The sequence below is a fragment of the Stegostoma tigrinum genome, chromosome 14, assembly GCF_030684315.1.
Source record: "Stegostoma tigrinum isolate sSteTig4 chromosome 14, sSteTig4.hap1, whole genome shotgun sequence".
Lineage (NCBI taxonomy): Eukaryota > Metazoa > Chordata > Chondrichthyes > Orectolobiformes > Stegostomatidae > Stegostoma > Stegostoma tigrinum.
Window position 1 is genome coordinate 24,609,234 of NC_081367.1, and position 25,773 is coordinate 24,635,006.

General features: G+C 38.5%; 1 protein-coding gene across 1 annotated transcript in view; it reads right to left on the reverse strand.

Moving 5' to 3' along the window:
* Positions 1-585: 585 nt before the first annotated feature.
* The window catches only part of dock10 (dedicator of cytokinesis 10), a 320,275-nt gene continuing 295,087 nt past the window's right edge, over positions 586-25,773 (reverse strand). The window contains exons 51-56 of the mRNA XM_059651053.1: positions 23,603-23,813; positions 22,820-23,010; positions 20,532-20,632; positions 13,202-13,340; positions 7,814-7,889; positions 586-1,778 (exon numbers count right to left, since the gene is read on the reverse strand). Of these exons, the coding sequence (XP_059507036.1) occupies positions 1,708-1,778; positions 7,814-7,889; positions 13,202-13,340; positions 20,532-20,632; positions 22,820-23,010; positions 23,603-23,813 (789 nt within the window). The 3' untranslated portion in view covers positions 586-1,707. The remainder of the gene's footprint in view (positions 1,779-7,813; positions 7,890-13,201; positions 13,341-20,531; positions 20,633-22,819; positions 23,011-23,602; positions 23,814-25,773) is intronic.

A 25,773-nucleotide genomic window follows, 5' to 3' on the forward strand; every position in this document is an offset into this window, starting at 1 on the left:
GATATATCAGATGCACTGTCCTTCTCAGAAACTACCTACTATACCACTGATATGCCTTTCTATGAACCTTTCCCCCTGATATTGGTCTGTCGTTGATTACATACTCCATCATTCTGGTACCATTTCTGTGTTATTCCAAGGTGGTTTCTGGTTTGCAATTAGGGCTATATGGTGAAACAATTCTCGAGTCAAGTCTTGATTTAAATGCAGATTGTGATTGATGAAGATATTTGAAAAAAATCATCACATAATTTAGGCTTGGCAGTGTGTAGAAAACAATTTGTGTGATGTTATGATAGATATAAAAATTAGTATATGGTAAATGTAAGTAAAAGTCTCAACAATATACAGTTGCCTTTAACTTAAAAAACAAACTGTTGAGAAAGCCACCACTTCTGATGACCAAATATTAACATCCTCAAATGTACATGATTGGAAGCACACAGACTGAGCTCTGCGGCCATACAGTTTGATTCACAGATGGGTATCAGAGCTTGTGTTGCTGCAAATCACACAATACACTAGACAGTCTTGGACAAGAATGCAATATAGTTGCAAAATCCTAATAAGAGCCTGAAAACTGTGCAACAAAAAAACCAAAAATTTATTTATTTAAACATCACATTTACTGGTAAGAAGAAATAGTTAATAATGAACACAAGAACCACGTCAGCATTAGACAAAAATAAAACGATGCCATGTGCAAGCACAAAATAAGGGCATGTTCACAGAACCTCTCATAGCTTCCAGACACCGGGCCTTAGCTGAAAATAGTTATTAACAATTATTTATTAAAAGAAAACTAAACTAATACTTCTGCATTGTCTGGGATATTTAACAAATATTAACAGATGGAAAGCCATGATGTTTAAACGTATAATGAATTTGTGGGTTTCAGATTGCATTCAGGAGCCAATAGTTCATGGCTGCTTATTTATTGTGCTGGCTAAAGTATGCATTAAATTTTAACTTTGAAAGTGCTCCCATTATCTGCTACTCCTTTATATATACACACTCAGAAGGGAGTCTGAACTTTCAAGTGAGATATGTGTTTTGTGCTTTTCGGTACCATTTTCTTTCGATAGTACTCATGGTATTTTCAGCAACAAAGGTTTGTAAAAATAAATTTTAAGATGTTTCCAATGTATGTACACAAATACTTTACATATTTATTTTGTTTAAAAAAAATGTTATTTTGCTGTTAAATTTCTCTCATCAGTATATCCATTTAATCTCATTGTAAAATATCTTTTTTTACATATTAATGTCAATATTTACAGTTAAAATAGCAAATAAAAGCATTTCAAGATCTTTAAAGGTTATAAAATATCAACATTTCCATTTAAAATTGTACTAGTGAAGAACAAGCTAGGTAGTATACTGCTAACTGCAAGCACTGTACATTCATATTTTATGCATTACACATATCCAACTTGGTGTCATAAAGGTCACAGAACAATAAAATGTCAAGTAAATAGTGCAGATACTGCAGGTACTTTGCAAAGTTGAATTTCAGGCTGGGATTGTTGCAACTGTTCAGTACAATAAAATAATTTGACTTTATTTCACAGATACATCTATTTTGCAGCTTGTAACATTCCCAGTATCAGAGATCTGCCAACAGTTATAATTCACGGCAACCAATTGAAGGGAGAGTGATATTATTCTGAATTTGATGTGACTGGTAAGTTATTCGAAGTGGAGGTTCTACTGATTGTTCGGAACACGTGCTGTCGTTCCACTCCTTGCTGCTTTGTCGTGTCCTCCCCGTATGCAACCTGTTTTGTTGGCAAAAATAAAATAAATTTTAATCAGAGGCACATTTCTTAAATTCATGCATCATAGGTGAACAGTTGGGGTGAGCATGAGGGTGAGTGGATACGTTGTTACTATTCAGAGAACCTGTAGTATTTAACTAAATGGCAAGATGCACATGAAATCAATGTGACAGTGTTATTAGCTGAGTGGAAATGAATTATTGACAAGTGGAAACAAGGTGTTTACCAAATTGCATTCAGAATGTCAAAATATATTTTAGCAAACAAACAAAAAGGCGTTGAGAACATGTGTAAATGTTGACATAGTGCTGCACATGTTTGAGATGAAATGTACACACATTAAAATGCACTGCGACCTACTCTTATATCTTTAAGTTCTGTTAACTGATGAAACTAGCATACAGTTGCTTGGAATGATCCAGCAAAGTAAGATTTTAATGCTATCCTATGGGATAAAGCTATTCCAATTTGTCTGCTGATGATAGCTAATGCAACAACCCAGAAGCATGCATTATAGCAGTGAAATCTCTGAATTATATTGAAACAAAAAATGATAAAAACCAAAAAAATGCTTAAAAAAGAAAAAAATGACAATATATAATAGGACTACACAGTTAACTAAAGTGGATTTTTTCATGACATTTTATATCACACATGCTAATTTGCATATGCAATTGAAAATATTGGGTGAGTAAGCAGAGTTAGAATTTATCATTAGACAGCTTGATACAGCACTCTACAAAGTAGGGCAAGAAAGTTAGCAGTGCAGTGATACATGAAAGGAGATATATCAACAAACCCTTATCCTGCAATAGTCACAGATGCTTCAGATTTTTATCTGCATATATTTCTCTTTGTCTCCCACGACATTTATGTCTTATCTCCATCATACGGTACTTTGAAAACCCCAAAGGAGTTCCCATCCTCATCCACTTCTTAATTGCAGTACTAACCAAGCATGCGTTTAGAGAATACTGGCCAAGGCAATCACTCTCTGGTAAGCACAACAATAACATTGAGCAAAGAATGAAAATCTGCATTGAAATTGAGAGGAAATGAGCAGTGGTAATATTGTTTATAATATAATTAGATCAACACTTCATCCATTTCATAACAGGATGAAACTGGAAATGAAGTGTCTCCAAAAATGTGAAATCAAGCAAGTACGTGCATGAATTTCTTTTATCTAGTGAATCTAGTCCTGTTCATTTTGCCTCGCATCCCAAAGGTTTTCATCACAAAATACAAAATGGATTTAGCCATTGTGTATGAGCTGCAAACTTGATTTTATGTTTCTCATCTCATCATGAGTAATGCAGGAGACAGGACTTGCATATTGTCTTCTTCCTTATATTCTTTGAAAAGGTTAGCATTTCTCCTCCTTTAGATGGTACAGGCTTCTAATAAAACTTTAGTTACCAGCTTCAGAAATTTCCAATGTATGTGGTCATCAACTGGTGATTCAAGGATGATGACTATTCAGGGTGATCTTCATAAGGGGGCTCCAAGACAACAAAATGTGAGGCTGGATGAACACAGCAGGCCAAGGAGCATCTCAGGAGCGCTCCTGAGATGCTGCTTGGCCTGCTGTGTTCATCCAGCCTCACATTTTGTTGTCTTGGATTCTCCAGCATCTGCAGTTCCCATTATCTCTTTCATAAGGGGGCTCTTCATTTGACTGAACAGGCTGATCCTTGACCCACTGACTTTGAGAACATGGGGCAGTTTATCACAGAGAGTAGGGAGATTCAAAGCACATGATTTGTTTCCTTTTCTTTTCTTCTCTGCCACCGCTCTGCCTCTTGAAAATATGGCACAACTTGATGTTTAAATTGTCAGCACTTTAAGCAATTAGTGGCAAACACTACTCATTTATTAGTGCTGGTAGTGGCATGCTTCAGGGAAAATTTCAGTGTGTCTTCATAGTGCTTTCTTTGGTAACTCTGGAACATTGGCCAATTGAAAGTTGAGAAAATATGTCCTATCAGTTGAGATACTTTTTGACCATATGAACAGCAGAGTGTTTAGTCCATCAAACTTGACATTTCAGAGTTGCTCTGAACTCATGTGCAACTTATTCCCATTGAATCTGCAAGACGAAGCTTCACTAATGCAATCTCTCTAGTGCTTTTATATGCTTCTGCTACGTAGTCCAAGTCTTACTGCAGTACAGGAGTGTGGAAATGATAACTGCTGTGTACACCAGGACTTTCACTGACTTGCAGAAATCTTTGTCGTCAAAAAAAAACTCTGCCATTGTCTGTACAAAGCTGAGCTAGTGCAGCTGAGCTGGTATAGGGTCTCCTCATTAACTTTGAGACAGGTGGCTGCCAAGAGATGGGAAGTTCGTGACATATTCCAGAGATTCTCCTTTAATGTATTTTGGAGGTGAAATATTTAGGTGACCAAATGGGGGTGGATATGTGAGTTTTGTTTGAGCAACATTCAAGGACAGACTGACTCTCTTGTCTCCAAAAACTATAGATAGCGAGGGAGGTCTGAAAATCTAGTGCAGCGTGGGCAATGAAACACAATCATCTGAAAATAATAGATAATCTATGTCTCGGTTCATTCAGTTTTGGCATGGAGATAACTGAAGTTAAAATAAAACTTCCAATTATTTAAGGCTGAGACCAGAGGGCAATTGATTTTTCTTCAGGTGAAAGCCACTGCTCAGTAAATAGCTTGGGGTTTAGCTATCACACAGCCTTCCTTGACCCTGGTCTAAACATTGCAGGCAGTAAGTTCAGATTTCTGTTATCCTCATTTCATCATGAAGAAACTGCAGGATTGTGAAGAAGTTTCTTAGATATCCAAATCTGTGCAGCACCATCTACAGAGCATATATTTCATTGCTTCAAATACTTTGGTCAAGACAATTTATTTAATGAGTCGCTGGTGCTATCCTTGACATTTTCTTGGATTTCGCTGACAAGACTATGCCAGAGGTGCGTCTGTCAGATCTAAACAGTGTGTCTCTGGGAGGACTTCCTCAGTCACAAGAAGTAAACAAATTAGGATAATGTATGTCAGGATTTACACTGTTAAGGACAAAAATTTTTTCAAATGCTTCTGCTCTGGACATTAACACACAGACATGTCCAACAGAAAGATCACCTTTACTCTTTTTGAAGAACAGTGAGGACTTCATCATCAACAGAATAGAAATTTCCAAACATCTTTGTTGGGTCACAAGCACTGAAGACCGACATTTTGGGTTGCAGACATATTGGACTGCAGTGTTTCTGCAATATTCCTTCAACCTGTGGATCACTACTTTGATGAGGCAGGGAGGCTTGGGTACACTGATGACTCTTTGAGTGTTGCTGTTGAGAGTTCCTTGCTGTTGGTTAGGCCATCCATGTGTATGGAAGCATGAGGTGAAATTTTACCATGGCAGCTGGATAAGTTAAATTCAGTCAATTAAATAAATCTGGAATAAAAAGCTATTATCAGCAATAGTGACAATGAAACTATTAGACTGTAGTCAAAATCCACCTGGTTTGTTCATATCCTTTAGGAAATCTGTTTATTTGGTCTGCCTGTAGGCTCCAGGTCCAAAGCAATGAGCTCTTAACTGCTCTTTGAAACAGAATAGCAAGCCCATTGAATTCTAAAAGGAATGGACAATAAATGCTAACATTTTCAGTGATGCCCACATATAAGAATGAATGAAAAGATATTTAATTAAGTACTATAAGTACTGTGATGTCAGTGCTCCCAAAAATTGGAAAGGAACTTGTGTATCAAAATAACTCTTAAGTCTTGAATGAAAATAAAATTAAAAAGAAGTCATAATTACAACACACAGCAACAAAAAAAATTAACATATTCTGGGTTCTTGGAATGTTATAATATTCAGCAAAATAATCAGGTGTACTTTCTATGAAAGAAAAACATAAAGTGATGTTAATCAAGTCTTTCTAGGTTCACGTGAGTATACATTCCAGTGGATATCCAGAAGTGTATACCTTCTAGTTGCATAATATCAACAGAAATTATTCAAATCAACAGAGTATGGAATCCTAAAGGTTTTAGAAAATGTAGAGAGAAGTGCATTTTTAAATCCAACTATGTAGTTTTCACTTACAGTCATAATAGTGCACATGACCATGCTACATGGACTGAGTAAGCTATTACTTCTTCAACCACTTATTTCATTGCTTTCAAACTCTTAAGGTACAAATGAATTGTGTAATGTCCTTGCAATTATATGGTTTCTGGGTATCACAAAGCAACATGTGTTTTGTTTCTTGAGGGAATTTTGGTGTATTTCTTGTTCAATTTATCTGAGACAACAGTATTGATTCTTAATTATGTGAAAGACAAAGGTCTCTTCAATATTATAATAAAGTTTGCATTTATAGTGGCAGTTAAATGTACTCAAGTTTGTATGTTGCTGTGATAACAAGATGTGACTGTTATTGGCCTTTGTGCCACAATATATTTTCTGCTGTTGTCTGTTGGTCATCATTTTTTTATTGCTCTCATGTCACCAGCTTTAATTGTTAGCTGAGTAATGTTGTTTGGTAGTTTGCTGGCTAGAAGGAAAATGAAATTTGATTAAAGTTAATTTAGGATTGTCTGACAAGTACAGATGGATCTGATGCTACAAGTATTGTTGATACATTAGGGTTCGGCTTATAACTTTTTGTTTGATCATGATTTGGTAAAAATTATTTACTTTAAAGTTACTACTTAGATTTGTTTGATTAAAAGCAAAAATATTTGTAGGCAATTCAGACAAGAAGCAAGCTACCACAAAGTAAACTTTCTCCCAAGCAAAACCAACTTAGAAAGCTACAGAAATAAAAACCAAAAGAACTGTGGACGATGCAAGTCAGGAACAAAAACAGAAGTTGCTAGAAAAGCTCAGCAGATCTGGCAGTATCTGTGAAGAAAAAATCAGAGTTAAAATTTCAGGTCCGGTGACCCTTCCTCAGTTCTGCCAGACCTAAGCTTTTCCAGTAACTTCTGTTTGTGTCAGAAAGCTACAGGTTTACCAGGTTAATGAATTACATATTTTGTCCCTGGACATAAAAGATGCACAACTATAAGTGCAGAATTAGAAGTGTGCAAAATACATTAAATTATAGACTACTTCAATAGCTAGTGACAATAGGTGTAAAACAGACTTAAATGTGATTTTGAACAATTCTAATTGTTCAAATGTTGTAACATGATAGAAAAATACATATAAATTCAATTTAGCAAATATTCAGGTGTTATTACTATAAAAGCTGTAATTCTATATTCTCCTTGACATTTTATACTTGGTTCCTGTCTATCAGTACAAAATAATATTATCAGTAGACTTCACAGAACATTTATCCTTTAATTGGTTAATTTTTAATTTAAAAACTAAGTTAATTTTTGAAACTTTTAGGGATGATCAGATAGTATCCTTTAAAGGAAGCTGCCAGAAATATTTCTTGCAAAACTGTGACTATAAAATTTGATGTGTTAAAATTCAGATTGTAGAAACAATGGTATCTTCTGAGAAAAGGAATAACATTATCCACATGAGCAACTGATAGTAATGATCGCAACCAAAGATTGTTTAACATGATTATTAACACAAAATACAATGGTGCAGTGTTGTTCGTTATCAGGGAGGAAGAGAAGTTCATGACTCTCCACACAATGAATGGTTAGCATATTGACTATGGAGGCCCACCCAGTACTTCATAAAATAAGGTGCACGCTTGTGTTGCCTTGTGTTGGTGTGTAAGACAATAAAATATAAAAATTGAATAAGTTGCACAATTTCTTTCTTATATCTTTCATGTTTCTTTGCTGATAGCTGGATTTCTAAATGAAAGCAAACATATAATCCAAATGCTGAGTTTTAATCTTTGTGATTTAAACAGAAAATTTACTAGAAAACAAACACATAGAACTGCCACACTTGTGCAAATTATTTAACACCTTTGGAAAGCCATTTCACAACAAATTAATAAATTAACAAAAATGAAAATAGAAGTTGAAATTCAGTGAAGAGCAGAACTTCATCATTGATAGAGATCTAGACATACCATTTTTGGTAACAGTATTGAAGGAGGTAATAGACTGAGAAGAGTAGAAGTTGGAAGAAGTGAAAGTATAATTCAGCTGCCAGAGAAAAACAAAAATAATAGTGAGTATATTCTGTGGAAGATCCAATGCTCAAATATCAAACCATTATAAGTAATCAAACAATCTAATATTCATCTTAAAATCAATGCTATTAATTTCAAAGTCTGTATTATCAGTTATCAAAAGAGCTCAAGAAATCTGGGTTATAATAATCAGATGATGTATTCAATAACTGCTGCTCTGCTGTGTTTTTTTTCCTCTGCATTGCTGTGATTGGTTTGATCCCAGACAATGTATTATCTGTCGTTGCAGTACCAGCAATATCATTACTAGCTACAGTGTGGTTTTCTTTTGTTCTGCTCCAGAAACATACCTTTTGCCTCAAAATAGCACATTTGCTGCACAAGGCTGATGCTTTTATTTATGAAAAAGACACAATGTACTTGAATGCCAAATAGGAGCAATGTGAGAAAATCTATATCAATTTTGAACTACATTGCAGTAATGCAACTTATTGTACACAGGAGCTTCACAGCAAACACCTCCTTAATTGAGGCTCAGTCTCACTAAAAAGTGCAGAACTAAAATGTAGCATCCTGGTACATGGCATCATCAAATCCTGTGGGATTGCACTATAACAAAGATGAATATAAAGTTAAATACATTGTACAGGAAACATACACAATGAAGGGATGTCAATTAGCAATGATGTACAAAGGAACAGCGTGTAAGGTTTTATTTATTTATATACAATTCCTGACCACATTGCGCAGTCTGTGATGAAGTAATGCCTCTCAACATAGACCTCAAAGAATCCCGCCGACAACAAATTAGCAATCTCTTGTGGTGAGATTATCCCTTTCTTGATAATAGTTTGTGGCTGGTGCCAAGTCAAGGAGATATCCAGGGATCCAGCAACAGTGACATCATTAAGTAGTACAAGCAACCAATCACATTGAAGCCTTCTCAATGATATCCAATCAGGAAATAAAATGCACTAATTTCTTACTTTTAATTAAATTCTTAGAAAAAGTGAAAGAGACGATTACAACACACAGTTTATTAAGGTAAAGGCTCACATACCAGAAGCAAACTTAAAAGTATAGAATTATAGCCATTTAAAACATGGAAGCAGGCCATTTGGCCCATTGTTTCTGTGCCGGTAAACAAAGATCTGACTATACTAAACTCATTTTCATAGCCTTTGAAGCTAATAAAACATAAGTGAATATCTGAATACTGCTTATATGTTATACAAGAGTTTCTGACTCAAATACTCCTTCAGGCTTTGAGTCCCAACTCCTACTGCCTTCTGAGTACAAATAACTCATATTTCCTCTTCTCCTTCTATCTTCTACCTTAAATCAAAATCTCCTGGTTATTGACACCCCCCCCCCCCGACTAACAGAAAAGATGCCTTTTTATCCACTCAATCTACGTCTCTCAAACTTGTGTCACCTCAAACTGGTCCCCTCTTAAACTCCACAGTTCCAATGTAAACTACTCCAGCCTATCCAATCTTTCCTCAAGGCTCAAACCCTCCAGCCGAGACAGAATCCACTCAATCTTCTTTGAATCCTCTCCAGTACAGTCAAATTCTTCCTAAAATAAAATCCTACTATATCTAATGCATTTGTATGTTTGTTTATCTATTTGGAAAACACAATTTTTGTCAGATTGGAGAAGTTCAAACTTCCACAAATACAAAATTAGTTTTTCAGAGGCGTTGAGGCTGTCCAGCAGTAATTCTAAATGTAAAAGATAGTTAAAAATCAAATTACACATAATTAATCAAGCCACTAGTTTTACAGGAGTTTCACAGTGAGATGAACAGCATAGAAGTTTATGTTCCTGTCAGTTCAATGATTTCTTTATGGTTGTGTTTTTATTGAAGATGCAGTGCTCCAAAACCTTGAGATTTCAAATAAACCTGTTGGACTATAACCTGGAGTCATGTGACTTGTAATCATACTTTTGTTGGGGAGGCATTGTTCCTTCAACAGCACACCCTGCTGGGAAGTTACAGGCGGAAAGTTTTGGATTTCTGTTGGTTAACTGTGAATTGTGGGAACCTGAGAACTGCTGTGAAATTCAGAGAAGGACTGAGGGTGAACACCAATATTTATGCTGTGCTTCGTAAGACAAAATTAAGCTATAAATTAATGAACTTGATGAGAAACAATAAAGGATCAGTTGCTTTTAAAAAAAATCTGCAGGTGTGCCATGAATTTTACAGATAAATAAACAGGACACATAGACCATGTGTTTTTATTTTGTGCTTTTTTAAAACTGTGGGCTGAAACAAGGAAGAACTGCTTTTAAATTAATGTTTTGAAAGGATGGCTGCAAGTGTTGAATGCAGGAAACTTACACTCACGACAGATATTGTAAATAACTAAACCAGCAATAATTGAAGTGGTTGCAGATGAATAGGAGCTGAGGCATTCTGTATTTAGATACAGCTATGGTTGGAAATAAGAATTTATTGGTCTATGGAATAATGACCAGCTACTAATGATTTTTGCTTGGCAACAACCTTACTATGGCCTGACGTCCCCACTTGTTTCAAGAAAACCATCATCATTCTGGTACTAAAAAAAACTCATGCAGCATGCCTCAATGACTATTGCCTGGTGGCTCTGATCTCCATAGTTATGAATTGCTTCAAGAGGTTAGTCACAGCTCATATCAAATCTAGCCTCCCAGCCTGCCTCGATCCTTTGCAATTTGCCTACTGTTGCAACAGGCCCATGACAGATGCCACCTCCCTGGCTCTACACTCATTCTTGGAATGTTTGGATTACAAGGGTATCAACGTTAGGCTCCTACTTATTAACTACACTCCACCTTCAACATTATAATTACAACCAAACTCTAAGACCTAGGCCACTGCCCCCTCTCTGCAAATGGATCCTTCACTTCCTTGAACTCAGACTGCAATGAGTGAGAATCGGCTACAGCATGTCCATGACAATCCGCAACACCAGTGCCCAGCAAGGCTGTGTACTCATCCCCTTATTATATTCCCTGTACACGCAAGACTGTGTGGCCAACCTCTTCTGTCAGGCAGAATATACAAAAGCTTAAATAAATGTATCAACAGATTCAAGAACAGCTTCTTCCTCACTGTTATTAGACTTCTGAATGGACCTCTCAAAATTGAAATTTAATGCTGATCTTACTGTTTGTGCACCTTCTCTGCAGCAATAACATTGTATTCCCCACTGTTGTCTAATGCTTATGCACTTTGTAAAGTATAATCTAACTGTACACCATGCAAAACAAAACTTGTCACTGTACTTAAGTACATGTGACAACAATAAATCAAATCAAACCATGTGATTGGATCTCCAGTAATTGAACTATTTGGAAACAAGTCACAGGAGAGTTTTGATCTCAACCAGCTGAAGTGCTGTCTCTCTGTTGTCTGCAGTCAAAACTCACATTAAATCTTCAGCAGTTGTGACTTGTAATTGATAAATCAAAGACATTTCACACATGAACCAGCTACCTTGTGCCTCTTGCAAACCAGTGGAAGCATTCAAAAAATGGAAGCCAGGAAGAAACCTTTGGATCAGCAAGAACAAACTCAACAGAATTTGTGCATTAAGGCCATGAACTGTCTTTCCAGTAGTTCTCTCTGTCCATGTGTTTTCCCCTGGTCTGTACATCTGTCTATGTATGTAAGGGACAGGTCATTAATTAATTAGTAGTTCATAACTGTTTACCCGTTATTAGAGTCTGATTGTAATAAATAGAAATTCTTGTTCAATGCAGATACCTAGCCTGTATTTTCCATCAACCTTGGTCTGAAAATCAGGAAATTAGATACTTATTTTAAAACGTTTGATTTTTGTGACAAATCTAGAAATAGTAGGGATCGATTTCCAGGATGTGACAAAGATAGCGGAGAACAAAATTGAGCCAAGTAATATGTGTTATCCTTCTTTCAGACAACATAGTGTTCAAGTGAAAACTAACCAGGAGATGAGTGAGATTAGAAATTCTTTGCCTAATATTTCAGATTTTTTAGTTTCATGAATGTTTGATATCTCAGGTTCTTTGCTATCTCTCAGCTTGATTTCAGGTGTGAACTGCAGAAATTGCAGTCTCATTCATAAAAACACACTGGTTCCTAATTGGTTGTCAAAGTAAGCAGGGTGCTAACAGTACTCACATTATTTATGTACAATTGCCACATTAACTGCAAAAGAAGTCAGATGTTTATTGCAGGAATTCAAATATGCCTTTGAAATGCACCATCCACCAGTTAAATTCATAAGAACAGCAATTTACTTTTCTGGGTTACCAGTGAAATATACTGACCAGAGTCATGTGTATGTGTGTGCTGGATACATACTAAACTAATTACAGAAAGTGAAGTCTTATCCATTTTAGTCTAAGTAACCTTTTCACAACCTGTTAAATATAATTACTGGCTGTTAGCCTGTCTGGCATTGAAAATTACCTCGTATGGCTATCACATTGTTTTGTTCTGATGGAGTAGGAATTAGAATGGCTTCCCTCTCTTTCTCTCTCCTCAACTGACTGCAACAGGATATGGTATGGGTAATGGATGGTGTGCGGGAGTATTCAAATTTCCACGTTTGTAATTCAGAAAGGGTTCTACAGGAATCCAAAAATGATGCATGAGATGGAAACAGTCACTTGGGGGTGATCTTTCAGCAATACCAGTCCATCTGACCAGATTTCCCACTGAAAACTGATGGCAGCCTCTCTATGAAGTGCAAAATGGTATTAAAGTTTTGAGGAGTGTCCTCCACTATCTGGTGGTAAATAAAGTTAGAATAGACAGGTGTTTATTCTTGTACAGTGGTTGAAGGGTCTTCTTCTGTTCTGTAGACCTCTAACACCATTTTCTGCTCCTGCCCACAAACCAAAACATGGTCAGAATAAATACGTGGGATCTTCATACAGCTGAAGTCATGGGAAACTGACCGCACATCTGAGGTACATATGGTTACATTGTGGGTTTTGAAACTCAAAGCCTTCCAACCTCAACTCAGTTGTTTCTATAGGTCTTGCAACAATCTTACCGTTTACTCAGAAGTAGCTGTTTTTTTAATGCTCCCACCAGGCCTGTTGCTCTATCCCTTTAACATGCAGTTGCAATCCCTTTAAATGCCACCATAATAAATCAGTTCCTGCTGCCGCAGCACCAAGCTGTCTGCTGGAAAGCAGGTTTCAAGCTCACAATACAATGAGGGCCTTGAATGCCTTCTGCATTCCCCTCTGGATGGGCAACATACATCATCCAAGTCCAGGCAAACAAACAAAAAGAACTGTGCAACTTTCATGATGGCAGCAAGTATGCGAGAAATGCTAACCTGCTCATTCATGACTGTAGACAACTCGCTGAGCAGATCCCTGTAATGGGACTTCATCTCCTCCTGGTATTCTAATTGGTCTTCTTTAATAAGCCGTTCATTAACCTCGAGAGCATGTCCACATGCAGCTGCAAATTGTCTGCACAAATAAAGTCAAGAATAATAATAAGCAAATCACTGAATATTTTGTAATGAGTTCCAGAATATCATTGAAGCTTTTAGTAGTGATGCAAGATACAGATACAGAAATTAATAGCCAGCTGCATGGAGCAGTGACCATGACTATAAGTACCAAAAGGTGTCAAGACAACCAACTCAAAAAGAAGATCTGCTTAAAATTATGAAGGAGGCCAGGACCATTACAAAAGGTATAAAGCACGGATTTGTTTAATTTGATAGAGAAATGATTGAAGTAAATAGAATTTCTTTGTACATTCAAAAACTGGAGAATCTGCTGCAGAAAGAAAAGGCCAGGATGATGCAGAGATTAGAACAGGTAAGTGGGCTGGAAACATTAAATTCCCAAAGGAATATTGTATGGTTATATTAAGGGAAGGGGAAAGAGGAAGGTAGATGAGAGATGGTTGAAGCAGAGGGGTAATGAAGCCGAGCAGGAAAGCTGATATTAAAGTCGTCCACTGGGGTTTGCAAGTAAGAATACGAGGGCAAACCTTTCATTACGTGACAGAATCATAACTAGTTTTTAAGGCAAGTTACAGGAGATGACCATGATCAATTGTGCTTTGTGAATACTTGCCAGAGACAGACTGTGAAAGGCTGCTGCTGAATGTATAAAACTGCTGAGACAATTTCTTTGAGTCTGGCTAGACAACCAGACCATGCAGTTTTGTCAGTTGCCAGCCAGTGTTTGTGTCACTTAACAGTGGTTTAACCCCATGTAGTCTATTTTGTATGCAGTTTGAAGGAATTTTCTGCTCAGTGGTATGATTTCTTTCTGTTTTATAGCACTTTTTGTGCATGTGAAACAAATATAATTTTTAAAAGTATTTAAAGTAACTTTAATGAATTCTGTGTTGGATTGGATGGATCCTGAGAGCAAAAACATACTGCCAAGTTTAAAAATTTGAGGATTCTTGTTCTTGCCACAGTTCTCAAAAGATAAGGAGGATTTTAATTTAGTCTTGGATGTTGTGAATTGGAATTAATGAACAAACATATTAGATGACCTGAGCTCCAAACACAAAAAAGAAATGGAGAGGCTTGGAGAGATTTAAGGATTAATCTAAAATCCTGCAATGGAACTTATGGGTCAGGGGAAATGATCGAGATTTAAAGATTCAAGTTACTGGGCAAGCGTGACAATATGACTTTAAGACTAAAACATATTGCCACAAACCAGGGTGATGCTCTCACTTTTAAATTTCAAACTCTCACACCGAATTAAAGAAGTAGCTGTTGAAATGTGGGCAACTCCCAGGGAACAGAAGAACACAAGGCTCGCAATCTCCTGATATGAAATGGTTATTGTACGTGGGTAAACAATATGCACTTTAACCAAACTGACTGCCCTGAACGTTGGCCCCAGCTAATGAATTTAAAAGGGATAGCAAGGTGTGGAGCTGGAGGAGTACAACAGGCCAGGCAGCATCAGAGGAGCAGGCAAGCTGACGTTTCGGGTCTGAAGAAGGGTCCACACCTGAAACGTCAGCTTTCCTGCTCCTCTGATGCTGCCTGACCTGCTGTGTTCCTTCAGCTCCACACCTTGTTATCTCAGGCTCCAGCATCGGCAGTTCCTAATATCTCTAATAAATTTAAAAGCTAGTTTCAGGCAGGGTCACAGAATCTGTCGCACTAGCCAAATCACTTAAGGGGAAAGAAAATGGATCTACATACACATGGATAGTAGGTTTGTATTTAGAAAGATAAATCTTTGTATGATCACCTGAAGCAGACAAGAATATACGTTAACAGAGGGGATTTCATATCCAACTTGAAAAGGTGACTGGAATCTTAGAGGGCAGCAGGAAGATGCAATTTCCGAGCTAAGGTTTACCAATCGTCTCAGTTGTAACAGTGTAACAGGATCAAATATTATTTGTGTTCTAATTTGAAAATCAGCTAAACACTTCAAGGGCCTTACAGGGTCCTGGTATCAGTGACACTTACAGGTGTGGGGATGGAAAGCAAAGGCTGGTAGAAACACTGGACACAGATCAAAATGTACGGAAACACAAAGAACAATAAACTTTAATCAGTGACAATCAGCGTCCACTACATTCTCTCTTTTACAGGACTTTGGAAAGTTTTAACACTGCCGATATGTGTAGCAACCCAAATGGAGAAAGGAACCAAACTGTTTGACTGAGGGGCCTGACAAAGCCTGTTCTATAAGAACTCAAGAGATGCCACTTGTGATTGTGTGTATGGAACATTAAATGGCACGGTTAATGAACTATTAAGCCTGAGGTATAGCTCAGGACAACTGGGAATGGGAATAGCTGTGCTCAAGGTACCAAAGTGTAGCACTGAAGGTTTCCTTTAAACTTAAGGCTGTCATGTAGAAATTTGGATTCAGTATCAAACATTGTAGGGTAAACTTTATAACCTGTATTATAGCTATCTATCATCACTTCTGTCAGTTTAAATATCACTCAAATTATTTGTTGTCAAATTGCAATGTATTTAATGTTTGTAGCATGAAAGAAACTGCTAAACACCATCAAATGTGCATGATCACACGGTTTAGCTATGTAGCTAAACTGCTCCACCAAAATTACTCACTCAATTGTAACTGTTAATTGGCTAAATAAAATCTGGAATTGCTAGAGAAATAATTGAGAGCCAGTCAGTACTTTTTATGAATTAGTTAGAGTGAGCTGCTGACTTCTAAAATGACAGTAAACAAGACAATGTTCAAATAAAATTTTCGGTCCAATTTGAATGTTACAAACATGATCACAAAATACTTAAGAATATATTGTCCCTTGAAAGTGGAATTACAGGTAGACAGGACAGTGAAGGAGGCATTTGGTACACTTGTCTTTATTAGTCAGTCAATTGAGTACAAGAGTTGGGAGGCCATTTTGTGGCCCTACAGGATATTGGTTAACTTTTGGAATATTGCAGTCAGTTCTAGTCTCCCTGATATAGTAAGGATGTTGTGAAACTTAAAAGGGTTCAGAAAAGATTTACAAGGATATTGCCAGGGTTAGAGGGTTTGAGATGTAGGGAGAGGCTGAACAGGCTGGGGCTATATTCTCTGGGGCGCCGGAAGCTGAAGGGTGGCCTTATAGAATTTTATAAAATCATGAGGGGCGTGGATTTCTTGAGGGCCCAAAGTCTTTTCCCCAGGGTAGCCGAGTCGGCATAGGTTTATGGTGAGGGGGAAAGGATTTAAAAGGGACCTAAGGAGCAACTTTTTCATGCAGAAGGTAGTGTGTGTGTGGAATGAGCTGTCAGAAAAAGTGACGGAGACTGGTACATTTACAACATTTAAAAAGCATCTGGATGGGTATGTGAGTAGAAAGGGTTTAGAGGGATATGGGCTAAATTCAGGCAAATGCAACTAGATTAATTTAGGATATCTGGTCTGTATGGATGAATTGGACCGAAGAGTCTGTTTCTATGCTATACATCTCTGTGACTCATACAGGGATGATGGGAGGTAACAATTTAAGACTTCCCAGCATTCAAATAAATGGCTTGCTGCTTGGGTGTAAAGAATGTCTGCCCATATTCCAAAGAGATAGGGATGACAGCCATGTATGATTTTATTACCACCTTAAACTGTACCCTTGGATTTTCCAGCACGATCTACAAACTGACACAGGTGGCAATGCCATGAAGAAGGGGAATATTGTAGAACAACCAGCGAGCCTCCATACAAGTACAGTAAGATCCACTGCCCAGTGAGCAACTTGAGTTTCTGCTTCCATTCCCGGGCCCAATGATAATCAGACATTTAGTGACTACTAACATCTGGCCTCCTTCTAAGGGGTGGATGGACATAACCAACAATCCAACATCTGACTTGCTGAGATCCTGTATCCTGAGGGGATGCAAATCCCAAAACTGCCAGATCATTGATGGATGAAGAGAGAGCTCCAGGTAGTAATGATGCAACATCAGTAAACAGGAGGTCAAAGAAGTGGGTGTCCATGTGGAAGCCAAACTTGAGGGTGCACAGCAGCAGTGGATAGTTCAGGACTGGGGTATTAGGGTGAACATTTATCCCTGGATTAGAATTGTTGCTGATAATAGTGGCAGTGTTGTTCAAGGTCAGGCTCATGATTGAATGTGGAACTTTTTATCAATCAAGTATTGAGCAGTATTGAAAGCGAAATCTGAAGAGGATCTAGCAGATAAGCAGGAGCTACTGGGAAAATATATAATATAATTGCACAGGCACAATGGAACTTCAAAATCTAAACTACCAACTGGCCATTGGGATATGGGCCAAGGAGCAAGAACCACTAATGATACTGTCTTCCTTGAGCTTGGACAAGAAACAAAATTGGGGACCGAAGCAAGGTAGAGATAGAGAAATTAACATCCAGCTAAAGATACAGTTTTCCTATTTGTCACAAAGGTGATATAAAAGCAGGGCGCATAATAAAAGCAACTTGTAAAATTTACTTGGAGACAAAACTAGGAGGGCCAAGAAACATTTTATGCGAAGAACAGTGGATGCCATTTCTACCACAGTCTGCAGAATTGTTGCTTTGGTTTCCTGAATGGAGATCTTGCATCTGGATATGTAAGTGATGTAAGGTACGCCAAGTTGGCAGCAAGATTGCTGGGGACCAAATTATAATTGAATACTTATGATATAGATGTGTTCTTCATGGTTCAGTCAGACATCTGAAACACTCATTAGTCTCACTGAACATAAAAATTAGGAAGGTCAGGACTGTTAAAAGCCCCAACTCAGCAGTTGCCAACTTGATGGTATCATTATAACAAATGTAAATATTTGAGAAATTATGTGCTTCGGAACCAAGAGAAGCTGTAGGCTCCCTCTAGCTTATTAGCAGTCACAACTGAAATTCCCTCCCCTTTCCAACTATCTCGGGTACTATTTAGAGCCAAAGACAATGAGGTAAGCACCTTAAGATTAGTATTTTTCATTGGATAAATTGTCTTGTTTGAGTGTATCCACAAGTCAAAACTAGCTCCATTTGGTTTGCTTTAAGACTATGAATGTACCTTTTCTAAAGTGCCTTGTGGATGTTGAAAGTTACAAGTCTTAATAATATTTACCTTTCATTTTAGGAAGATGACTCAATAGAAGCCGTTTTGTTTGTTTCTTTTCTTTTCCAAAACTAAATATCCCACATACTGTTTCAAACATCATCATCTGGGGAGAATGTGGTTAACTAAGTTCTAGCTTGGAACTCTTTCTTGAAAGTGTTCCTCCCAGTCATTGGATAAAAGCACAACTGAGATTGGGGGATATCAAGATATGATATGAAAGCATAACTGAGTGACAAGATCAGTCATAAGCTGATAAAGGGCTATATAATAACATGGCAAGTTTGAACAGGTATAGGCCACTGGGTGCCTTGAACCTACCTCACCTTTCAGTAAAATCATGGAAATATTCTGCCTCAATTCCATTTTCCATCCTTTCTCCTGAACACAAAACCCTTCAATATCACTTTTGGATAAACTCAAGGAGTGAGCACCCACATCCCTTTTGGGATTGAGAATTCCACAATTATGGTATACTTCAGCTCCCATTTGTCATGTACTCCAGCTTTTACTTTCCACTGTCAAAATTTCACAAAATTGTTAATACTTTTTTTTCTAGCTTGCTGTTATTGTCACATTAACATTTCAGTCAAGCTGCCAGATCGGCTGAGTATCTCCAGCACTTTTTGCTTTCATTTCAGATCTTCAGGATCTGCAGTTTTTTATTTCATGCTATAGCCAACATTTCCTTCAAATTCTGACTGCTATCATGGTTCATTTGTTGAAATGACTTTAAGATTAATGTTGGCTGTACACAGGTGTATGCATTGAAGAGAACATTGCTTTTGTTTGACCTCTGTGTTCAACATTGGCATTTCCTCAACTGATGCCTTGGAAGGAACATTAGTCATCTTATGGCTGGGCTTTACTGTTCTGCAGCTCAAGAGTAAAAACTGAAACTCCTCTGATGAGTCTCTTTCGCTCACTCACTCTCACACACAGGCCCTTAGAATTTGCATTTTTTTACACCAGATTCTTGTGACATGATTTGCTGTGATAACAAACTCTATATAATTGTGGAGGTGTCAAAAGAAACTTAGTTCTTGCACAACAAATCAAACACACAAAGAAGGTCAACACCGTTTTCATTGCCAGGAGATAAATGGGTGATTGAAAAAAAATCAGGCGAGGTTTAAGATGGTTTATTATCGCCCATTTTCTTCTGATAATGAACATTAAAATTACCCCTACAAGTGCATTTAGAAAAGCTAGCACTCTAGCCAGTGGAAATTTCAGACTGATGGCCCAGAATCTTGATGAAGGTAAATGGAAAGATCTGAAGAAAACTTGTTACAAATATTTCTAACACTGAGAAACCAATTTTGTTGGTAAGTCGAGTGACCTACTTTGCAGAATGCTGCTATTGTTAAGCCTTCATCACTTTTGAAAAGATTGTTAACAATTGAATATACTGTCTAATAAATACACAGAAGCAAGGCGATGATTAAAAATACTAAGTAAATAGAGCAACACAATTCATCACTCTTACTGCTCTTTGAATGTTAGGATAAAATCAAAGGATTTGATTGGAGTCCGAAGAGATAAGAGAGGTGCTAAATGAATATTTTTCGTCAGTATTTGTACAGGAAAAAGATAGTGCTGTCAAGGAGAATACTGAAATACAGGCTATCAGACTAGACAGATTGAGACAGGATAAACAGATGGATGATAACAGAATAGTGTAGGTTAGATGGGCTTCAGATTGGTTTCACAGGTCGGCGCAACATCGAGGGCCGAAGGGCCTGTACTGCATTGTAATGTTCTATGTTCCATGTTCTGATTATTCATTTGCAACTTTGAGTGTTCACCGTTACAGGGTATTCAATTAATAACTTAAAAGCAAATTCTTTCATTATAAATTCATGTGCAGTCGACATGGTGCTTTGAGGTTTTGACAGCCTCAAGTGCAAATTTTCAGATATAAAAAGTATTTGAATGTCACAGAACGACAGAAGCCTGTTAGATGTAACATCTTTAATTAAATGGATTATGCTTTATGACAACATAGTTTGCATATTACTAACATCTTAAAGAAGAGGACATGCAAGAAATCTTTAGATCCACACACATATCAGGATTTTAAAAAATACAGTTTAGTTTAAATTTCCCACATTCTTACCTGAAAATTTCTTTGAGGAGTTTAACTTGGTTGTCTGGATATTTTTTTGCATTCTTTTCCTCTAGAAAAGCCCAAGCGTAAGCCATGGGTCCTGCATTTACCTATACAAACAAAGATTTAATTAAAATGAGCACTACTACCAGTTAGTAAACTTGGCACAAGAACAAGAGAATTAAATACATTGTTATGAACAGAGTATAAATATTGGAATCATTGTTTGCATTAGATTTATACAGAAAATCAGCAAACAGGAAAATCTGCATGGATCAGCAATTTCATACTTCCAAATTAATGGGTTTGATTTCACATGACCCCTCCAGGTGTGTTTATGATAGAAAGATATATGATATAAGTCAGAGTGTGAGAACACCACATTCCTGCCCATTCTCAAGTTCATTCCCAGAAGGCAGGGGCTAATATCAGCCCACTGAATGTTAATAAATAACTACACATCAGCTGAGCATGTCTGCAGCTCAATGAAATCCAATATTATGTTACCCATGCGATAAGGTTGTTGCCGTGCGCAGCCAGGTTGGATCAGGATTCTTGTCTTCATTTTTAAAACGCATTGAAAATAGCAGGAAGCGAGTAACATCTTCAATGATTGTGCCCTTTGCCCATCAGGAGTACTCCTGAAGAAGTCAAGGTTTCCTTCTTTCCTACTGGCATTCACTTTAAAATCCACACTGATACCCCTCAAAGGGGCGCACAACAAAACTGCTGCCCAACCACACCCACCCGACACTCTCAACTGACTTTGCTTCAGAATTTAGTAGCGTCTAATCCTGCAACCTGATACAGAGCTCTGGCACTGCCAGGACAGTAGGATCTGCCAGCCAGTTAGATTGACTGGCAGTGGAGTGAAAGTCCCACACCGCTTCAACTTAGTCTTTTCTCAGCACCGGCTGTCTCGCTCTGTCTGTAGGACGGCCTTGTTATTGGCAGATTGGCTCACCGCTGACTTTACTTCCAGGAATGTGAGCTGCCTACGCTGCCGTTATTTTTTTTTGCACAATTCCTAATTTCCCATAACCGAGAATTAATCTGGTTTGTTTAATTATCGATGGGGAAAGTTTGTTAAAATAAATACCTTGACCTCTCACACAATCAAGAAAAATCAATAATCCTGCTGTATATTGAGATATTCTTCATTCACTTGACTATTTATTTCTTCAAAAAGATGGGCTAAGGAGAGTAAATAGCATTAAATCACCAAAGCAGATGTAATGCACAAGCTATCATGTTGTAGTTCAATCTAGTATAATTTAGATTTCACTTAGTCAGGTTACGTTCATTTAACTGATTAATTTTTGGCCTTTCCCACATTCTTCCTTGTTAGATTTAAGTCATTATGGCCCTATTACTTAATTCACTAATTTGTGGGTGGCCTATTTTCCCTGCAACATACATGCATGTCTTCACATCTGTTAATATTTACTTAACTAATTACATCTGGACATATGCTACAGAAATCCTACTTCATGTAATGAGGCCCATGTATTTATATGTCAGCTCCTGTCTACTTTGCTTTATTCCTACACTGAAGATGCATTTATTTCAAGTACTGTTACGAGGTGTGGCTTACTGCCGCATTTGTGTAATGTCATATACACACCTATGCTATGGAAGGACTGAAGAATGAGAATAGGTCTAATGTCAGTAGGTGGAAATTAGCCTCGGCTGACACTCCCATGTAGCACTGAAATAAGGCTAGAATGTTTAAGGTGCCATATCTTTCTCCTCTGCTGAGTACTAGTGGAGCAATGCTTCTGGAACATTATCTTTTTGGGTAACTCTTCCAAGTCAAACATCTTGGTGACTTTGGCACATCTATCACTGATTCAATATTTTGGATTTCTTTACTGGCTTCTACTCTGGAACACTCTGGATCACAGCTAACCACTGAGAGATCCTATGATCACCTCCATGTGTATTGCAGAATACATACACCTTGCCAGCAATGCCTGAAGTATTTCAGGATGTCCTGAAGGATGTAACAGATCTACATAAATACATGCCTTTTCTTAATTCTCACAAATAACACATCTCTTTAATCTTGTTAAAGTAGCAACTAAACATTGTATATCATGAAAATGATTGCAGGTTTGTTATAAGGTAAATGAATGTGTTGGTTACAATCTTTCCAAAATTAGTTCAGAATGTGTTGTCCCAGTAAAATGGGATATGATTTTGACCATGGCATTCATTGAGAAATACATGCAGCAGCATATGGTCAGGCTTAGTCGCTAATTATTTAAAAAAATTATTACAACAAAAAATACAAGTACCTTGGCACTGACGCTTCCCTGCAGTTTAAGTTGTAGGCGAATCATGTCCACATCATTCATACAACAAAGGTGATTTAGTTCTGAAACTTTCCTCGACATTTCATCAATTGCCACCTCTATAGGATTCAGTTCGGTGCTTTGCTGGTTAACAACTTGAATTCTCTTCTTAACATACGGAAATGTCTGGCCAGCTGTGTTAACCAATGAAAAGAATGTGTGAAATGAAGACATAATAAAAATGATGGTAGGTTCTACAGGTACAGAATAAATGCAAACTTATTCTCTCACTGCCAATCCTTGGTTTAAGTTCAGTCAGCACCTTATTCTCGTGACAATAGTTGAGTGCTATAACTGATCTTGGCATGTCATGGTAGGGTAGGGAAAAGATTGGCCACATTCTCAATTCTACTAATTGGTCAAATCTGCAGGAAATGTCTGTGTTAGGACAACATTCTCACCTGGAAAACCAAGAGGATTTACTTTTCCAACTTTGACAGAATCCTTAGAGATACACCAGATAAACAGAAATTGGAACTGAAGAATGGGAAAGCTCGATAGAAATTCTACTCTTGTTATAAATAGATCTATGCAGATAATAGGATAGTACTATTCATTTTAATTTTGGTCATTTGTGGCCAATGATTAATTTACCGAATTGGATTGGTCAATATGCAGAAATTCTATTTGTGCTAGCCTACTTAATTTACATTAAGCACCTTTTTTGTCATGAAAGCCAATAAGGTACTTGGAGCTTACTCTCTATGTTCAAAAGTCATTACGCACTTGTTAAAATTGTCCGTCTTTTGCATTGTTCTTCTACTCCCCCATGCTTTTTACCAGACAGAGTAAAAGGGGTTTCAAACACAAAACGTTTGAGATTGTGATGTTTTTCAAAATCCGTTCTCCTTTCGGTGAGTTCTTTTTCATCAAAGTACGGTGTGACGTAGGTAACTTGGATATAGGCAAATTTTGGATCCAAATCTTTGGGATTGACCTGAGTGAAAAGAACAGTATTTCTGAAATGCATAACACGAACAGATTGGCCCAGATATTTCCAGGAATTGCAGTCACAATTGGTTTGCTAATTATCTCTGCATTTCAAGGTGGTAATTCTGATATTGGCTCCTTCAGAAATGCAATGCACAGCTAGTCAGGGATGATCAAACCATGCCCCATTTTATAACAGTCAGTGAGCGATTTTCTGAGATTGAAATATCCAGCAGCATAGTGAAACATTTTGACAGCTGCTGCAAAAGGATATGTATAATATTGAAGTGAGGCGTTAGAGTGAGAGCTGGCTAAGGAAGCATTGTATCAGTGATAATGGGAACTGCAGATGCTGGAGAATCCGAGGTAACAAAGTGTGGAGCTGGATGAACACAGCAGGCCAAGCAGCATCTCAGGAGCACAAAAGCTGACGTTTCGGCTCTAGACCCTTCATCAGAGAGGGGGATGGGGAGAGGGAACTGGAATATACAGGGAGAGATGGGGAGGCGGACCGAAGATGGAGAGAAAACAAGACAGGTGGAGAGGAGAGTATAGGTGAGGAGGTAGGGAGGGGATAGGTCAGTCCAGGGAAGATGGACAGGTCAAGGAGGTGGGATGAGGTTAGTAGGACAGAGATGGAGGTGCAGCTTGGGGTGGGAGGAAGGGATGGGTGAGAGGAAGAACAGGTTAGGGAGGCAGAGACAGGTTGGGCTGGTTTTGGGATGCAGTGGGGGGAGGGGACGAGCTGGGTTGGTTTTGGGATGCAGTAGGGGAAGGGGAGATTTTGAAGCTTGTGAAGTCCACATTGATACCATTGGGCTGCAGGGTTCCCAAGCGGAATATGAGTTGCTGTTCCTGCAACCTTCGGGTGGCATCATTGTGGCACTGCAGGAGGCCCATGATGGACATGTCGTCTGAGGAATGGGAGGGGGAGTTGAAATGGTTTGCGACTGGGAGGTGCAGTTGTTTGTTGCGAACCGAGTGGAGGTGTTCTGCAAAGCAGTCCCCAAGCCTCCACTTGGTTTCCCCAATGTAGAGGAAGCCACACCGGGTGCAATGGATACAATATACCACATTGGCAGATGTGCAGGTGAACATCTGTTTGATATGGAAGGTCATCCTGGGGCCTGGGATGGGGATGAGGGAGGTGGTGTGGGGAGCAAGTGTAGCACTTCTTGCGGTTGCAGCGGAAGGTGCCGGGTGTGGTGGGGTTGGAGGGGAGTGTGGAGCGGACAAGGGAGTCGCGGAGAGGGTGGTCTCTCCGGAAGGAAGACAAGGGTGGGGATGGAAAAATGGCTTGGGTGGTGGGGTCAGATTGTAGATGGCGGCAGTGTCGGAGGATGATACGTTGTATCCGGAGGTTGGTGGGGTGGTATGTGAGGACAGATGAGTTATGGATTGATTGACCCAGGGAACTACTTCCTGGACCTCTTGACCTGCCCCGCTCACAGTCACACCCTCCTGCCCCTGACCTCGGACTGAATGTGAGGTAGAGCAAGAAGAACGAAAGAGAAGTACAGCACTGGAACAGATCAAACCTATCTCCTTCCCAAAATCCACAAACCTGCCTGCCCTGGTCGACCCATTGTCTCAGACTGTTCCTGCCCCACCAAACTCATCTCCACCTATCTGGACTCCATTTTCTCCCCTTTGGTCCAGGAACTCCCCACCTACCTCCGTGACACCACCCACGCCCTCCAGCTCCTCCAGGATTTCCAATTCCCCAGCCCCCAACACCTCATTTTCACCATGGACGTCCAGTCCCCATACACCTGTATTCCTCATGCAGATGGCCTCAAGGCCCTCTGCTTCTTCCTGTCCCGCAGGCCCAACCAATCACCCTCCACCGACACCCTCATCCACCTAGCCGGACGCGTCCTCACCCTCAACAACTTCTCTTGCGATTCCTCCCACTTCCTACTGACATAGGGGGTGGCCATGGGTACCCGCATGGGCCCAAGCTATGC